The following is a 19496-nucleotide window of genomic DNA, read 5'->3' as shown; positions in this document are numbered from 1 at the left end:
CAAGCAGACAGGTCACAGGTGAGGACGTCACCTCTAATAGCCATTCACACCCATGTGTGTCACCTTCTGTGCATGTTATCAGCCACAATCACCGGGGTGTGAGAACTTTTCATCAGGATCATTTGGATGTTTTTTGTTGTCATTATGATTTATATAGAGAAAACTCAGTAGATGACAATAAATGGCTTCACCCGACACGGACCATGAGCGGAAAAAACAATTGTTATCATTCATATTCTCTGAAGTAGGGCCAAGAAAGCAAAAAATCTGCAGGGGTGTGTAAACTTTTGGGCACAACGAATTCTAAAAATGAAGCATCAAACTACGAAGCGCAGGGCCCTCCAGCAGCGCAGAGTATTTCAGTAATAGCAAAAATAAAAACAAAAACTGCAGAAATCCAAATTATAAACATTTTATTAAAAGTCTCAGGAAAAAAAAAAAAAAAAAAAATCAAACAAAAAAAGTAGAATCTTTATTAACATTCTGCGTCTGTATAATCTCTGGATAAAAACCACGTGACCAAATTCATGCAAACACTCAGACACCGCCGGATACAGCCTGTCACACACACGCTGGCCAGCAGGGGGCATCGCCGGTCTGTGCTGCTCGACCAACGACTGCTGACGAGTCCAGGAGGGAAACCATCAGCAGGGAGGTGCGGAGGAGCCAGTGCGAGGGCAGCGCTGCCCCCAGGTAGAAGAAATACCATGAGGCTTGGACATCGACAATCCACAGATCGCGCTGCTCACCTGCCGGAGACGTGTCCACCGAAAATTACTGAGATCCCGCCCCCACCCCCCACCCCCACCCCAGGGCAAATTCTGTACATATGAGAATTCTGTGCAGATGAAGGAGAAGCTGATGCCTTTCACAGGCTGCGGATGGACTGTCCGCCATGTCGGCTCCTGCACAGGACAGCACGCCGCTATAGACAAGTGTCCGCCATGGTAGCTGCACCGGACTATTGGCCGCCGACAGTCAGCTCCCGTAGATAGGACTGGGTGAGGCTGTGCAGCTCCTCTAGGGCATAGTCCTCGGGCATCGGTAGCCGTCCAATGTGGGGGGCCAGCAGTCTGAGCGGGATGCGCAGGAGGTCAGAGTCATCGGATTCTGGGGAGTGCTGGAGGCGCAGGACCACGCGCAGGATGTTCGCCACGCGCTTTGCCATTTCTGCAAGGAAACAAAGGCCATCAGTGAAGTGCGGAGGCAGGTCACACCGGCAAATCGTGACCGGCCAAGGATAACAGACCTAGGCAGAAGGACACCCAGCCCCATCATCATCCCCGAGGAACCACCCGGCCCCATCATCACCCCCGAGGAGCCCAGACCTAGGCGGAAGGACACCCGGCCCCATCATCACCCGAGGAGCCCAGACCTAGGCGGAAAAACACCCCGGCCCCATCATCACCCCCGAGGAGCCCAGACCTAGGCGGAAGGACACCCCGGCCCCATCATCACCCCTGAGGAGCCCAGACCTAGGCGGAAGGACACCCGGCCCCATCATCACCCCCGAGGAGCCCAGACCTAGGCGGAAGGACACCCGGCCCCATCATCACCCCCGAGGAGCCCAGACCTAGGCGGAAGGACACCCCGGCCCCATCATCACCCCCGAGGAGCCCAGACCTTGACGGAAGGACACCCCGGCCCCATCATCACCCCCGAGGAGCCCAGACCTAGGCGGAAGGACACCCCGGCCCCATCATCACCACCGAGGAGCCCAGACCTAGGCGAAAGGACACCCGGCCCCATCATCACCCCCGAGGAGCCCAGACCTAGGCGGAAGGACACCCGGCCCCATCATCACCCCCGAGGAGCCCAGACCTAGGCGGAAGGACACCCGGCCCCATCATCACCCCCGAGGAGCCCAGACCTAGGCGGAAGGACACCCCGGCCCCATCATCACCCCCGAGGAGCCCAGACCTTGACGGAAGGACACCCCGGCCCCATCATCACCCCCGAGGAGCCCAGACCTAGGCGGAAGGACACCCCGGCCCCATCATCACCACCGAGGAGCCCAGACCTAGGCGAAAGGACACCCGGCCCCATCATCACCCCCGAGGAGCCCAGACCTAGGCGGAAGGACACCCGGCCCCATCATCACCCCCAAGGAGCCCAGACCTAGTCGGATGAACACCCGGTGCCATCATCACCCCCGCATTCACTGCTGACAATCACTATCGAGGAGCCCAGACCTAGGTGGAGGGACACCCCACACCCACGAGCATCGAGGAGCCAAGACCTAGACAGAGGAACCCCCGGGCTACCATCGCTCCAGGTGTTCTGCTGCCGCCAATCACCACCGTGTGCCACCAAGGAACCCAGACGGAGACACACCTTGGCCCACCTACACCCCGCAAGCTGCCGAGGAGCCAAAACCTAGGAGGGACAACTGGCCCCACCTTCACCTAATATGTGCGGCCGCCAGAGGAGCCAAGACCTAGGAAGATGGACACCCCGCTAAATCACCCTGTGTGCTGCCGACAATCACCACTGAGGTGTCCAGACCTATGAGGGACACCACACCATAACCCCGTGTGTGCACGCTCACCAATCGCTACTAATAAGCCATCGAGGAGCCCAGACCTAGGAGAAGGGACAGTCACCCCACCATTACCCAGTGTGCACTGCCGGCAGTCACTTGGTCCAGGACGCAATGCTCACTGTATCTCAGCGCGGGACTTTACAAAGCAGTCGGGTAATAGAATATGTAAGGCTTGTAATGCCACCTTGTTCTACCATTTACCTTGTCAGACTGCAGCCTGCAGTGTAAAGCATGAAGGGTTTTGTTCAGTGATGTATGGATTGTTACAAGCACAAAAGCTCCACAGGTATGGAGGACCTCCATTCTTTACACTGCAGGCTGCATCCTGGGAACACTGTGCCTGGTACACACAAGGAGGCATCTACAGTACAGCGGATGTTCGGATACAGAGGACTGCACCCCCCTTTCTATGGCGGAGCCTGTGCTCCAGGGAATAGCACGGAACCGTACACGTAACATGTGATCGGACCGGACCACCAGGCAGAGCCCAAACCATGATCCTCAGCACTCACCGGACTGCGCCAAACGGTCTTTGGAGGTGCAGCAGTGGATCTGATCCACCCGGTTACAGACAAATGTCACTTTCGTGTGCAGCCGCTCGAGTTCACAGCCGGAGGACTCGTTCTGCGGAAGAAAATAAAATGTGACACCAGGATTCTGAGATCAGACGTCTCCCCCCTCTCCTGCAGCTTCATCCCCCTCCTCCCCGGCCACCATTCATCTACAGCTGCCGTAGAAATTGACTCTGAAATGGAGTTTTTCCTCAAACTGGTACATTGTACCTATCACACAACTTGTGGCTTATTGAAGACCCCCCTGTGACCCCCTGATCCTTCATCCCGAGTCTGCAGCATGGAGTGGAGGGGCTCGTGCTCCCCCATCACCATCTGCTGTCACAGGGATTGTCAGAAATACCCCCAAACTGTGTGTGGCTTTCTTGGGCGTCCCATAGTCAGTGAATGTAGCGGAGCTGGAGCCGCACTCCTCCGATTCCTGTAGGATGTGACCCTGGGACTGTTTGGTATTGCAGTACAGAGAGCGAGGTAAGGATGAGGCTCTCATAGACTTGTATGGAGTGCGCTGGAAAAAGGTGAAGATGGAGGAAGGGGAGTATAATCCAGGGGGCCAGGATTAGATTTACAGCGCCACTCCAGCGGTGCAATACCCCTATAGACCCTAGAGTGGCGCTCTGAGGGTCCGCACCCCCTCACCTGTCGGATGTGCTCCAGCATCTCGATCACGCTGATGTAGTCCAGGTAGACCTGGCCGGCCGTGTCCCAGCCCTGGATGTGCGCACAGTTCTCCGGCCTCGACAGCTCGTCCAGGAAGCTGCGCAGGTACGAGTAATTCTCATTAATGATGGCGTCTGGAAGACAAAACCGGAGACGTTCCCAGCATGCTCTGCTCTCACAGATAAAGACCGATCGGATAAAAAGAAGGCCGACCCACTCCTCTGACACGGCGGACTGTCTGCACTGATACACTGTAACAAACCATCTGAGCTGTGGGACGGATCCTCGGCGAGGGCTTACCTGACGCCAGGTGGCGGCACACCAGCTTGTGGCACTGGTTCCAGTGTCTGGCGCGCAGTAGGTACAGCGCCTCCCTGTGGCGGTCTCCGTCCCTCCGAGCGCGGATGGCTTTGGCTTCGTAGATCCACTCGGCGTTGATGCGGAGCTTCTCCACCAGGAACTTCTCCTTCCTCAGTGTCTCGGGGGTCTCCCGCAGGGCGCAGTGTCTGGTCAGCAGCTCACGCACCGACGCCTCCCGTATACTGGACACATAAATGGGAGTTATACTCCCCGAGAAGGAGCAGATATACAGCAGAGCCCCCCTCCCCCCACATACAGCAGAGCCCCCCTCCCCCCACATACAGCAGAGACCCTCCCCCCATATACAGCAGAGACCCCGCATATACAGCAGAGACCCCCCCATATACAGCAGAAACCTTCCCCCATATACAGCCCAATGTATGAGGAAAGGGCTACAACACATCCCACCCCAATTGTGCAGTGGGAAGGGCTGACATGCAGGAGTCTGAACAGCTGGGTCACCGCCTGAGGGGCTGTAGCAGGTGGGGGGGAAAATCACCTCCTCAGGGACTGTACCGGGAAGGGGGGGGGGCTGTACCAGGTGGGGGTTGGGGATCACCTCCTCAGGGGCTGGACCAGGTGGGGTCACACAGTCTCCCCTGTGGTGCAGGACAGGAGGGACGGCCATGACCCCGCAGGGCCAGGCTGCACATGGCACAGATGTTGGCGGCGGTGAGCTGTACTCGCCCGCTCTGCACTTACACGGCGTCGGGGACGTGGAGGATCACGAATACGGCCCACTCCCACAGCCCCACGTTCTCCAGCTGCTCGGCGTAGCTGGCGTGCAGGAGTCCTTGGCTCTGGCCGGAGAGGTGCGTGTAGTTCAGCGCCTGCAGCACCATCCACAGATGCCAGCTCAGGCGATAGTCCAGGGGGTCCGGGGTCACACTTCTGGGGTCTAAGAGCTGCCGGAGATCGTAACACCTGCAGAGAAATGAGGAGGGTTACAGAGGGTTAACTCCGTGTGATCCGACCAGTGACAGATCATATAGAGGGAAGGTGCAGGCGCTCATTCCAGTACCGGGCACTGTGTCCGGACCACCCACAAGTCTCCGGACCCAAAATAGCAGCATTGTATGAGCCCCTGAGGCTGCGACTTTGGGTCATGAGACTTGAGGGGGCAGCCCGGGGGATGGGGACCAAGCTAATAAAATGGGATAAAGGCTACTAAGTGCCCCCGCAGTTTACCGGTCACTGTAAAGCTTCAGCAGGTGGAAGCAGACGTCTCTCCGGATCGAGGAAGTATCAGCGTCGATGGCTTCCAGGCGGAGGCCGTGTCCCTCCAGGTAGGCCGGCAGCGGGTACGCGGCATAGCGGGTACCGTCCTCCGACTCCTGATCAATACAGAGCAAAAGGTCAAGGACGAGAGCAGCGATTGAAGCGGTGAAGACCACAAGCAGCGGTGATTACCTGGAAGGCGGCCTGGTACTGCTGCAGCGCCTGGGGGATGGAGGCGGTGGGCGGTAGCATGTACCACAGATGGACGGCCAGCGCTCGCTTCCAGTCCAGCTCCGAGCAGACATTGATGCTCCTCTTATCAGAGGACTGCCAGACCTGGGGGGAGGGGACAGGTAACATGACGGCCGGTCATCGAGCAGCGGTCACTATACACCGCATCTCTCTGCACTCACCGGAGTGGCAGACAACAAGGCGTAAACCTTCAGCCTCTCCTCCGGGATGAAGACGTCCACCTGCAGGTTCCTCCAGTCCACCAGCTGCATGACATTGAGGTCCACCACCTGCCGACTGCCCACCAGCTGAGACAGCAACATGGCCAGACGGTGATCGCCTGCGGAGACAGCGCGTCTGTTATCTGTGGTCGGGGACAGGTGCACAGGACGCGGGGACACAGTCTGCGCTCAGCACTACTCACCGGACTTCTGCGCCAGCTGGCACGCCTCGCTGATGCGACAACCGGTGAGGAAGCTGAACACGGCCTGGATGGGCCGCTCGTGGCGGTGCAGCGCCACCTCCTCTTCGATGTGCTCCGCCGCTGTGTCGGCCAGCCAATGAGAGAAGGCCTTCCTGCGCTGCAGCCGCTCCACATACTTGTTGTCGTCATCCAGACGGGCCTCCAGCTCGCGGAGCTGCCCCCACAGGGCCTGGCACAGGGTCCACGTCAGGCACCACTGCTTCACCACAGCTGCGGAGGACACAGACGGAGGAGCTTGAGTACAGAGACAAGCGAGCAGAGCGGCGGAGGCAGCGGTGACAGTCACTCACGCTCCACAGACTCCTGGCAGAACTCGCTGGCCCATCCGGCATAGTCGTGGATGGCGGCGTTCCCGGGGTTAGGCACGAGCCGCGGGCAGCGATCACTCTGCACAGAGCTGTTCTTCAGGGCGATCTCCAGGGGGATCAGGTAGGACTGAAGATCCCGGCCCCGCTGCTCCAGACTCAGCTTCTCCAGATGAACCTTAAAGGGGGACTCTGCCAGGCTGCGGAGGAAACAGAAGACAAGGAGGATTATTCTCTAATGGTGGAGGGTCAAGGGGAGGGGAACACGGCGGCCTTTTCTATCGGTTCACTTACGATTTGGCAGAGATGGGATTGGGCAGGTAGCTGTAGTCCATTTCCTCCGTGTCGCTGGCCTCTGCCCACTCCTTGGAGCCGCACAGCAAGTCCCCGCTGTGGGCCAGCGTCCAGTTGGGGCCCCAGCCGACACAGAAGGAGCGCCCCATGAACAGCGCCATGTCCAGCAGCAGCTTGCCCTTGCCTGCAGACACAGACGTCTCCAGCGGCACCAGTCCCTGCTGCCGGCGGGTCCCCACTGTCCTCAGCTGCGTTTCCGGGACCGGGGATGGCATGACGAAAACCGAAGTCAGAGGCGGCCATGGAGCAGAGGACGAGGCGGGCCACGGAGCGGGGGATGAACGGGGGCTCTGAGAGCCGAGCGGAGACTCCTTGTGCTTCAGCCCTGTGGGTCTGGAGAAGCGTGACTGCAGCAGACCGCCGACTACAGGGAAGAAGAGAGGAATAGTCAGTCCAGGACACGAAGCTGCTCCGCACCACACACGAGTAGGACTCCCGCTCCCGCCCCACAGATGAGCCGGACCCCCCGGCCCCGCACCACACGAGCCGGACCCAACTAACCACAACATAAACATTTTCTACCACACAAATGGCACCGCCGTGTATGACTGGACACCGCTCCGTACAGTGGTACCACTGTGTATGGCCCGGGCACTACACAATGGCACTGCCATTATGGCACAGGCCCTACAGATGGGTGGCGTGGGATTGTGGACCCTATTAATCGATAAGAGGCTTGTTATTATTGGTTTGTGTGTGACTGAGGTGCAGAGTGTCCATGAGGCGTCCTCATGAGGAGATCCTGCCCTTATCCAGACGCACGGTAACAGAAGCACAGCAGCGCTGTGATTGGCCGGCCTGTCTGTGGTACGGGCGGTTTGGATTGGCCGCAATAGAGCGGGATTTCTCTTCACAGTGAGGACCGGTGATGGGGCATCAGCTCATTTTGGGGAGTTCATTAGTTGAGTATTTCTCCGGAATCTTCTGCGGAGAAGACATTGATCCGCTCTAGTTGGCTGCACAGAAGCTGCGGCTCCAGGAGGAGTTAGGCTATGTGCGCACTAGAGCAAAATACCCGCGGATTTACCCGCGGATTTGCCGCGGAAATTTCTTGAGAAATGTCTGCAATCTTTGTGCAGACATTTCCCATGAAATCCTATGAGAAAAAAAAATAGCTGTGCGCACTGTGCGGATTTTTCTCAAGAAAATTTCTTGAGAAAATTTTCTCGAGAAACTTTCTTGAGAAAATGTGCATGTCCATTAATTTCCGCAGGTACCGGGGGTATTCCGGGGGTATTCCGCAGGTAGCAATGATGTGCGGTATACCACCGGAATAGCCGCGAATTACCTGCGGTAATGCTCATCGCTCCCTGCGGTTTTGCAGGAAGCGATGTCATTATGCCAGGAAGAGGAAGCGGAGAGAGTAAACACAGACGTCACACTCCCTGGACGCCGCACAGAAGCACTTCCGTGCGACCTCCAGGTGCCCGTGAGTCTGTGTCCCGCTCCAGCCTCGCGGCTGCCTGCACTGCAGGGTGTCAGTGCCTGCCCGCAGTGTCAGCAGCCTGTCACCCGGCAGCGCAGGCAGACACTGACACAGGCAGACACTGACACCCTGCAGTGCTGGGAGCCGCGGGGATGACGATCGCTGCTGTCAGGAGGTGAGATCATTACCTGCTGTGACGATCTCCTGCCTCCTGACGTCACCGCGGTCACTGCTGTCTATGGCCGTCTCGCGGGCGGTCCGAGACTGTCACTATCGGTGACGTCACGGGCTCTCGCGATACTTCTGACAACGTGAGAGTCAGTGACAGCGGTGACGTCAGCAGTACAGGAGATGATCACAGATGGTAATGATCTCACCTATCCTCCTGACAGCAGCGCTCGGCATCCCCTGCAGTGACCTGAGCTGACCTATTGATGTTAGCTCAGGTCACTGCATTGCTCTCCCAGCCAATGGGGAACATTCTGTTCTTCATTGACTGGGACAGTGACTATGGTATGGATCGCCGTGGGACCCCCCCCCCCTTATTGGATTACGCCGGACGTGGATTGATAGTTCTTTTCAATAAATTGGTTAAAGAGGCTATGTGGGGAGTGTTTTTTCAAATAAAACTTTTTTTGTTGTCTATTTTTATTTCTTACTGACTGGGTTGGTGATGTCGGGTATCTGATAGACGCCTGACCTCACCAACCCCAGGGCTTGATGCCAGGTGACATTACACATCTGGCATCAACCCCACATATTACCCCGTTTGCCAACGCACCAGGGCGCGGGATGAGCTGGGGTGAAGCACCAGGATTGGCACGTCTAATGGATGCGCCACTTCTGGGGCGGATGCGGCCTGCTATTCTTAGGCTGGGGAGTGTCCAATAACAGTGGACCTCCCTAGTCTGAGAATATCAGACCCCAGCTGTCCGCTTTACCTTGGCTGGTGATTCAATTTGGGGGGGACCCCACGTTTTTTGTTTTAAATTATTTATATAATTTAAAATAACAGCGTGGGGTGCCCTCTGTTTTGGATTACCAGCCAAGGTAAAGCTGCCAGCTGTAGTCTGCAGGCTGCAGCCGTCTGCTTTACCCTAGCTGGCTACAAAAAATGGGGGGACCCCACGTCGTTTTTTTTAAATTATTTATTTATTTTATGGCTAAATACAAGGCTAAGCACCCTTTAGTGCCACATGAAAGTCACTAAAGGGTGCCAGCTTAGAAAATGCAGGGAGGTGGAATATTATATAGGTTTTTCTCATATATCTATCTATCTATCTATCCCTCTATCTATCCATCTATCTATCCCTCTATCCATCTATCCCTCTATCTATCCATCTAACCCTCTATCTATCCATCTAACCCTCTATCTATCCATCTATCCCTCTATCTATCTATCTATCCATCCATCTATCTATCTATCCCTCTATCTATCTATCTATTCATCTATCCATCTTTCCCTCTATCCATTATCTGTCTATCGATTATCTTTATTATATATTGCAGGGACAAACCCGCGGTAAATCCGCGGTAAATCCGCGGCAAATCCGCGGCAAATCCGCGGCAAATCCGCATGCGTTTTTGCCGCGGATTTTTCCGCAGGTGCGGAAATCTTTCACTCCCAGAAGTTTCTCAAGAAATTTTCTTGAGAAACTTCACATTTCTAGTGCGCACAGAGCCTTATAGTTTTGTTAAAATGATCAGAAATAGTTAATACATCTGATCATTATATAACAAGCTCTTGATAAAGGGGCTAAAGGGGCGCTCTGGAGAAAAAAGTGCAAACGTTATTTATTCAAGTTAAAAAATGGAAATTACTTCTTTTTTAAATATTCAAGTCTCCCAATACTGCTCAGCTGCTGTATGTCCACAGAATGTCATGCTGCAGGAGCTCTGTGTCAGCCCGGGAAGATGACATGGCTTCCCGCATACAGCAGTGAGAAGTACTGGGAAGATGACATGGCTTCCGCATACAGCAGTGAGAAGTACTGGGAAGATGACATGGCTTCCGCATACAGCAGTGAGAAGTACCGGGAAGATGACATGGCTTCCGCATACAGCAGTGAGAAGTATCGGGAAGATGACATGGCTTCCGCATACAGCAGTGAGGAGTACCGGGAAGATGACATGGCTTCCCGCATACAGCAGTGAGAAGTACTGGGAAGATGACATGGCTTCCGCATACAGCAGTGAGGAGTACCGGGAAGATGACATGGCTTCCGCATACAGCAGTGAGGAGTACCGGGAAGATGACATGGCTTCCCGCATACAGCAGTGAGAAGTACCGGGAAGATGACATGGCTTCCGCATACAGCAGTGAGAAGTACTGGGAAGATGACATGGCTTCCGCATACAGCAGTGAGAAGTACTGGGAAGATGACATGGCTTCCGCATACAGCAGTGAGAAGTACCGGGAAGATGACATGGCTTCCGCATACAGCAGTGAGGAGTACCGGGAAGATGACATGGCTTCCGCATACAGCAGTGAGGAGTACCGGGAAGATGACATGGCTTCCACATACAGCAGTGAGGAGTACCGGGAAGATGACATGGCTCCCGCATACAGCAGTGAGGAGTACCGGGAAGATGACATGGCTTCCACATACAGCAGTGAGGAGTACCGGGAAGATGACATGGCTTCCACATACAGCAGTGAGGAGTACCGGGAAGATGACATGGCTTCCGCATACAGCAGTGAGGAGTACCGGGAAGATGACATGGCTTCCACATACAGCAGTGAGAAGTACCGGGAAGATGACATGGCTTCCGCATACAGCAGTGAGGAGTACTGGGAAGATGACATGGCTTCCCGCATACAGCAGTGAGAAGTACCGGGAAGATGACATGGCTTCCCGCATACAGCAGTGAGGAGTACCGGGAAGATGACATGGCTTCCCGCATACAGCAGTGAGGAGTACCGGGAAGATGACATGGCTTCCGCATACAGCAGTGAGAAGTACCGGGAAGATGACATGGCTTCCGCATACAGCGGTGAGAAGTACCGGGAAGATGACATGGCTTCCGCATACAGCAGTGAGAAGTACCGGGAAGATGACATGGCTTCCGCATACAGCAGTGAGGAGTACCAGGAAGATGACATGGCTTCCGCATACAGCAGTGAGGAGTACCGGGAAGATGACATGGCTTCCGCATACAGCAGTGAGGAGTACCGGGAAGATGACATGGCTTCCGCATACAGCAGTGAGGAGTACCGGGAAGATGACATGGCTTCCGCATACAGCAGTGAGGAGTACCGGGAAGATGACATGGCTTCCGCATACAGCAGTGAGGAGTACCGGGAAGATGACATGGCTTCCGCATACAGCAGTGAGGAGTACTGGGAAGATGACATGGCTTCCGCATACAGCAGTGAGAAGTACTGGGAAGATGACATGGCTTCCGCATACAGCAGTGAGAAGTACTGGGAAGATGACATGGCTTCCGCATACAGCAGTGAGGAGTACTGGGAAGATGACATGGCTTCCGCATACAGCAGTGAGGAGTACTGCGAAGATGACATGGCTTCCGCATACAGCAGTGAGGAGTACTGGGAAGATGACATGGCTTCCGCATACAGCAGTGAGGAGTACTGGGAAGATGACATGGCTTCCCGCATACAGCAGTGAGGAGTACTGGGAAGATGACATGGCTTCCGGCATACAGCAGTGAGGAGTACTGGGAAGATGACATGGCTCCCGCATACAGCAGTGAGGAGTACTGGGAAGATGACATGGCTCCCGCATACAGCAGTGAGAAGTACCGGGAAGATGACATGACTTCCCGCATACAGCAGTGAGAAGTACCGGGAAGATGACATGGCTTCCGCATACAGCAGTGAGGAGTACCGGGAAGATGACATGGCTTCCCGCATACAGCAGTGAGGAGTACCGGGAAGATGACATGGCTCCCGCATACAGCAGTGAGAAGTACTGGGAAGATGACATGGCTTCCCACATACAGCAGTGAGAAGTACCGGGAAGATGACATGGCTCCCGCATACAGCAGTGAGAAGTACCGGGAAGATGACATGGCTTCCCGCATACAGCAGTGAGAAGTACCGGGAAGATGACATGGCTCCCGCATACAGCAGTGAGAAGTACCGGGAAGATGACATGGCTTCCGCATACAGCAGTGAGAAGTACCGGGAAGATTACATGGCTTCCGCATACAGCAGTGAGAAGTACCGGGAAGATGACATGGCTTCCGCATACAGCAGTGAGGAGTACCGGGAAGATGACATGGCTTCCCGCATACAGCAGTGAGGAGTACCGGGAAGATGACATGGCTCCCGCATACAGCAGTGAGAAGTACCGGGAAGATGACATGGCTTCCGCATACAGCAGTGAGAAGTACCGGGAAGATTACATGGCTTCCGCATACAGCAGTGAGGAGTACCGGGAAGATTACATGGCTTCCGCATACAGCAGTGAGAAGTACTGGGAAGATGACATGGCTTCCCGCATACAGCAGTGAGAAGTACTGGGAAGATGACATGGCTTCCGGCATACAGCAGTGAGGAGTACTGGGAAGATGACATGGCTTCCGCATACAGCAGTGAGGAGTACTGGGAAGATGACATGGCTCCCGCATACAGCAGTGAGGAATACTGGGAAGATGACATGGCTTCCGCATACAGCGGCTGAGAAGTACCGAGAAGATGACATGGCTTCCTGCATACAGCAGTGAGGAGTACCGGGAAGATGACATGGCTTCCGCATACAGCAGTGAGGAGTACTGGGAAGATGACATGGCTTCCAGCATACAGCAGTGAGGAGTACTGGGAAGATGACATGGCTTCCCGCATACAGCAGTGAGAAGTACTGGGAAGATGACATGGCTTCCGCATACAGCAGTGAGAAGTACCGGGAAGATGACATGGCTTCCCGCATACAGCGGCTGAGAAGTACCGAGAAGATGACATGGCTTCCTGCATACAGCAGTGAGGAGTACCGGGAAGATGACATGGCTTCCGCATACAGCAGTGAGGAGTACTGGGAAGATGACATGGCTTCCAGCATACTGCAGTGAGGAGTACTGGGAAGATGACATGGCTTCCCACATACAGCAGTGAGGAGTACCGGGAAGATGACATGGCTTCCTGCATACAGCAGTGAGGAGTACTGGGAAGATGACATGGCTTCCAGCATACTGCAGTGAGGAGTACTGGGAAGATGACATGGCTTCCCACATACAGCAGTGAGGAGTACCGGGAAGATGACATGGCTTCAGCATACAGCAGTGAGGAGTACCGGGAAGATGACATGGCTTCCGCATACAGCAGTGAGAAGTACTGGGAAGATGACATGGCTTCCCGCATACAGCAGTGAGGAGTACTGGGAAGATGACATGGCTTCCGCATACAGCAGTGAGAAGTACCGGGAAGATGACATGGCTTCCGCATACAGCAGTGAGGAGTAGTGGGAAGATGACATGGCTTCCGCATACAGCAGTGAGGAGTACCGGGAAGATGACATGGCTTCCCGCATACAGCAGTGAGAAGTACTGGGAAGATGACATGGCTTCCCGCATACAGCGGCTGAGAAGTACTGGGAAGATGACATGGCTTCCCGCATACAGCAGTGAGAAGTACTGGGAAGATGACATGGCTTCCCGCATACAGCAGTGAGGAGTACCGGGAAGATGACATGGCTTCCCGCATACAGCAGTGAGGAGTACCGGGAAGATGACATGGCTCCCGCATACAGCAGTGAGAAGTACCGGGAAGATGACATGGCTTCCGCATACAGCAGTGAGAAGTACCGGGAAGATTACATGGCTTCCGCATACAGCAGTGAGGAGTACCGGGAAGATTACATGGCTTCCGCATACAGCAGTGAGAAGTACTGGGAAGATGACATGGCTTCCCGCATACAGCAGTGAGGAGTACCGGGAAGATGACATGGCTTCCGCATACAGCAGTGAGGAGTACTGGGAAGATGACATGGCTTCCAGCATACAGCAGTGAGGAGTACTGGGAAGATGACATGGCTTCCCGCATACAGCAGTGAGGAGTACCGGGAAGATGACATGGCTTCCGCATACAGCGGCTGAAAATTATCGGGAAGATGACATGGCTTCCGCATACAGCAGTGAGGAGTACCGGGAAGATGACATGGCTTCCAGCATACAGCAGTGAGGAGTACTGGGAAGATGACATGGCTTCCAGCATACAGCAGTGAGGAGTACCGGGAAGATGACATGGCTTCCGCATACAGCGGCTGAAAATTATCGGGAAGATGACATGGCTTCCGCATACAGCAGTGAGGAGTACCGGGAAGATGACATGGCTTCCCGCATACAGCAGTGAGGAGTACCGGGAAGATGACATGGCTTCCGCATACAGCAGTGAGGAGTACTGGGAAGATGACATGGCTTCCACATACAGCGGCTGAAAAGTACCGGGAAGATGACATGGCTTCCGCATACAGCAGTGAGGAGTACTGGGAAGATGACATGGCTTCCGCATACAGCAGTGAGGAGTACCGGGAAGATGACATGGCTTCCAGCATACAGCAGTGAGGAGTACCGGGAAGATGACATGGCTTCCCGCATACAGCAGTGAGAAGTACCGGGAAGATGACATGGCTTCCGCATACAGCAGTGAGAAGCACTGGGAAGATGACATGGCTTCCGCATACAGCAGTGAGAAGTACCGGGAAGATGACATGGCTTCCGCATACAGCAGTGAGGAGTACTGGGAAGATGACATGGCTTCCGCATACAGCAGTGAGAAGTACTGGGAAGATGACATGGCTTCCGCATACAGCAGTGAGAAGTACTGGGAAGATGACATGGCTTCCGCATACAGCAGTGAGAAGTACTGGGAAGATGACATGGCTTCCCGCATACAGCAGTGAGAAGTACCGGGAAGATGACATGGCTTCCCGCATACAGCAGTGAGGAGTACTGGGAAGATGACATGGCTCCCGCATACAGCAGTGAGGAGTACTGGGAAGATGACATGGCTTCCGCATACAGCAGTGAGGAGTACTGGGAAGATGACATGGCTTCCGCATACAGCAATGAGAAGTACTGGGAAGATGACATGGCTTCCCGCATACAGCAGTGAGAAGTACTGGGAAGATGACATGGCTTCCGCATACGGCAGTGAGAAGTACCGGGAAGATGACATGGCTTCCGCATACAGCAGTGAGGAGTACCGGGAAGATGACATGGCTTCCCGCATACAGCAGTGAGGAGTACTGGGAAGAGGACATGGCTTCCGCATACAGCAGTGAGGAGTACCGGGAAGATGACATGGCTTCCGGCATACAGCAGTGAGAAGTACTGGGAAGATGACATGGCTTCCGCATACAGCAGTGAGGAGTACCGGGAAGATGACATGGCTTCCACATACAGCAGTGAGAAGTACCGGGAAGATGACATGGCTTCCGCATACAGCAGTGAGAAGTACCGGGAAGATGACATGGCTTCCGCATACAGCAGTGAGGAGTACCGGGAAGATGACATGGCTTCCGCATACAGCAGTGAGAAGTACTGGGAAGATGACATGGCTTCCCGCATACAGCAGTGAGGAGTACTGGGAAGATGACATGGCTTCCGCATACAGCAGTGAGGAGTACTGGGAAGATGACATGGCTCCCGCATACAGCAGTGAGGAGTACCGGGAAGATGACATGGCTTCCGCATACAGCAGTGAGAAGTATCGGGAAGATGACATGGCTTCCCGCATACAGCAGTGAGAAGTATCGGGAAGATGACATGGCTTCCGCATACAGCAGTGAGAAGTACCGGGAAGATGACATGGCTTCCGCATACAGCAGTGAGAAGTATCGGGAAGATGACATGGCTTCCGCATACAGCAGTGAGAAGTACCGGGAAGATGACATGGCTTCCGCATACAGCAGTGAGGAGTACCGGGAAGATGACATGGCTTCCGCATACAGCAGTGAGGAGTACCGGGAAGATGACATGGCTTCCGCATACAGCAGTGAGAAGTACCGGGAAGATGACATGGCTTCCGCATACAGCAGTGAGGAGTACTGGGAAGATGACATGGCTTCCGCATACAGCAGTGAGAAGTACCGGGAAGATGACATGGCTTCCTGCATACAGCAGTGAGGAGTACCGGGAAGATGACATGGCTTCCCGCATACAGCAGTGAGAAGTACCGGGAAGATGACATGGCTTCCGCATACAGCAGTGAGAAGTACTGGGAAGATGACATGGCTTCCCGCATACAGCAGTGAGAAGTACTGGGAAGATGACATGGCTTCCCACATACAGCAGTGAGGAGTACCGGGAAGATGACATGGCTTCCGCATACAGCAGTGAGAAGTACTGGGAAGATGACATGGCTTCCGCATACAGCAGTGAGGAGTACTGGGAAGATGACATGGCTTCCGCATACAGCAGTGAGGAGTACCGGGAAGATGACATGGCTTCCGCATACAGCAGTGAGGAGTACCGGGAAGATGACATGGCTTCCGCATACAGCAGTGAGAAGTACTGGGAAGATGACATGGCTTCCCGCATACAGCAGTGAGGAGTACTGGGAAGATGACATGGCTTCCCGCATACAGCAGTGAGGAGTACTGGGAAGATGACATGGCTTCCGCATACAGCGGCTGAAAAGTATCGGGAAGATGACATGGCTTCCGCATACAGCAGTGAGGAGTACTGGGAAGATGACATGGCTTCCGCATACAGCAGTGAGAAGTACCGGGAAGATGACATGGCTTCCGCATACAGCAGTGAGGAGTACCGGGAAGATGACATGGCTTCCGCATACAGCAGTGAGGAGTACTGGGAAGATGACATGGCTTCCCGCATACAGCAGTGAGAAGTATCGGGAAGATGACATGGCTTCCGCATACAGCAGTGAGAAGTACTGGGAAGATGACATGGCTTCCGCATACAGCGGCTGAGAAGTACCGGGAAGATGACATGGCTTCCCGCATACAGCAGTGAGGAGTACTGGGAAGATGACATGGCTTCCGCATACAGCAGTGAGAAGTACTGGGAAGATGACATGGCTTCCGCATACAGTGGCTGAGAAGTACTGGGAAGATGACATGGCTTCCGCATACAGCAATGAGAAGTACTGGGAAGATGACATGGCTCCCGCATACAGCAGTGAGAAGTACTGGGAAGATGACATGGCTTCCCACATACAGCAGTGAGGAGTACCGGGAAGATGACATGGCTTCCGCATACAGCAATGAGAAGTACTGGGAAGATGACATGGCTCCCGCATACAGCAGTGAGAAGTACTGGGAAGATGACATGGCTTCCCACATACAGCAGTGAGGAGTACCGGGAAGATGACATGGCTTCCAGCATACAGCAGTGAGGAGTACCGGGAAGATGACATGGCTTCCGCATACAGCGGCTGAAAAGTATCGGGAAGATGACATGGCTTCCGCATACAGCAGTGAGGAGTACTGGGAAGATGACATGGCTTCCGCATACAGCAGTGAGGAGTACTGGGAAGATGACATGGCTTCCGCATACAGCAGTGAGGAGTACCGGGAAGATGACATGGCTTCCCGCATACAGCAGTGAGGAGTACCGGGAAGATGACATGGCTTCTGCATACAGCGGCTGAAAAGTATCGGGAAGATGACATGGCTTCCGCATACAGCAGTGAGGAGTACTGGGAAGATGACATGGCTCCCGCATACAGCAGTGAGAAGTACCGGGAAGATGACATGGCTTCCGCATACAGCAGTGAGAAGTACTGGGAAGATGACATGGCTTCCTGCATACAGCAGTGAGGAGTACTGGGAAGATGACATGGCTTCCGCATACAGCAGTGAGGAGTACTGGGAAGATGACATGGCTTCCCGCATACAGCAGTGAGAAGTACTGGGAAGATGACATGGCTCCCGCATACAGCAGTGAGGAGTACTGGGAAGATGACATGGCTTCCGCATACAGCAGTGAGGAGTACCGGGAAGATGACATGGCTTCCGCATACAGCAGTGAGGAGTACTGGGAAGATGACATGGCTTCCGCATACAGCAGTGAGGAGTACTGGGAAGATGACATGGCTCCCGCATACAGCAGTGAGAAGTACTGGGAAGATGACATGGCTTCCCGCATACAGCAGTGAGAAGTACTGGGAAGATGACATGGCTTCCGCATACAGCAGTGAGAAGTACCGGGAAGATTACATGGCTTCCGCATACAGCAGTGAGGAGTACTGGGAAGATGACATGGCTTCCGCATACAGCAGTGAGGAGTACTGGGAAGATGACATGGCTCCCGCATACAGCAGTGAGAAGTACTGGGAAGATGACATGGCTTCCCGCATACAGCAGTGAGAAGTACTGGGAAGATGACATGGCTTCCGCATACAGCAGTGAGAAGTACCGGGAAGATTACATGGCTTCCGCATACAGCAGTGAGAAGTACTGGGAAGATGACATGGCTTCCCGCATACAGCAGTGAGAAGTACTGGGAAGATGACATGGCTTCCAGCATACAGCAGTGAGGAGTACTGGGAAGATGACATGGCTTCCGCATACAGCGGCTGAGAAGTACCGGGAAGATGACATGGCTTCCTGCATACAGCAGTGAGGAGTACCGGGAAGATGACATGGCTTCCGCATACAGCAGTGAGGAGTACCGGGAAGATGACATGGCTTCCTGCATACAGCAGTGAGGAGTACTGGGAAGATGACATGGCTTCCAGCATACTGCAGTGAGGAGTACTGGGAAGATGACATGGCTTCCCACATACAGCAGTGAGGAGTACCGGGAAGATGACATGGCTTCCCGCATACAGCAGTGAGAAGTACTGGGAAGATGACATGGCTTCCGCATACAGCAGTGAGGAGTACCGGGAAGATGACATGGCTTCCCGCATACAGCAGTGAGAAGTACTGGGAAGATGACATGGCTTCCAGCATACAGCAGTGAGAAGTACTGGGAAGATGACATGGCTTCCAGCATACAGCAGTGAGAAGTACTGGGAAGATGACATGGCTTCCCGCATACAGCAGTGAGAAGTACTGGGAAGATGACATGGCTTCCCGCATACAGCAGTGAGAAGTACTGGGAAGATGACATGGCTTCCCGCATACAGCAGTGAGAAGTACTGGGAAGATGACATGGCTTCCCGCATACAGCAGTGAGAAGTACTGGGAAGATGACATGGCTTCCCGCATACAGCAGTGAGAAGTACTGGGAAGATGACATGGCTTCCAGCATACAGCAGTGAGAAGTACCGGGAAGATGACATGGCTTCCCGCATACAGCAGTGAGGAGTACTGGGAAGATGACATGGCTTCCGCATACAGCAGTGAGAAGTACCGGGAAGATGACATGGCTTCCGCATACAGCAGTGAGAAGTACCGGGAAGATTACATGGCTTCCG

General features: G+C 54.4%; 1 protein-coding gene across 1 annotated transcript in view; it reads right to left on the bottom strand.

Annotated features, from left to right (window-relative positions):
- Positions 1-812: 812 nt before the first annotated feature.
- The window catches only part of NUP98 (nucleoporin 98 and 96 precursor), an 82672-nt gene continuing 63988 nt past the window's right edge, over positions 813-19496 (bottom strand). Inside the window, 11 exon segments of the mRNA XM_075337699.1 lie at positions 813-1170; positions 3055-3166; positions 3754-3908; positions 4075-4316; positions 4837-5058; positions 5323-5468; positions 5545-5688; positions 5766-5923; positions 6008-6277; positions 6358-6572; positions 6667-7090. Coding sequence (XP_075193814.1) covers positions 962-1170; positions 3055-3166; positions 3754-3908; positions 4075-4316; positions 4837-5058; positions 5323-5468; positions 5545-5688; positions 5766-5923; positions 6008-6277; positions 6358-6572; positions 6667-7090 — 2297 coding nt within the window. The 3' untranslated portion in view covers positions 813-961.

Source organism: Anomaloglossus baeobatrachus, chromosome 2 (assembly GCF_048569485.1).
Source record: "Anomaloglossus baeobatrachus isolate aAnoBae1 chromosome 2, aAnoBae1.hap1, whole genome shotgun sequence".
NCBI classification, from domain to species: Eukaryota; Metazoa; Chordata; class Amphibia; order Anura; family Aromobatidae; genus Anomaloglossus; species Anomaloglossus baeobatrachus.
This window is presented reverse-complemented; position numbering and strand designations above follow the sequence as displayed.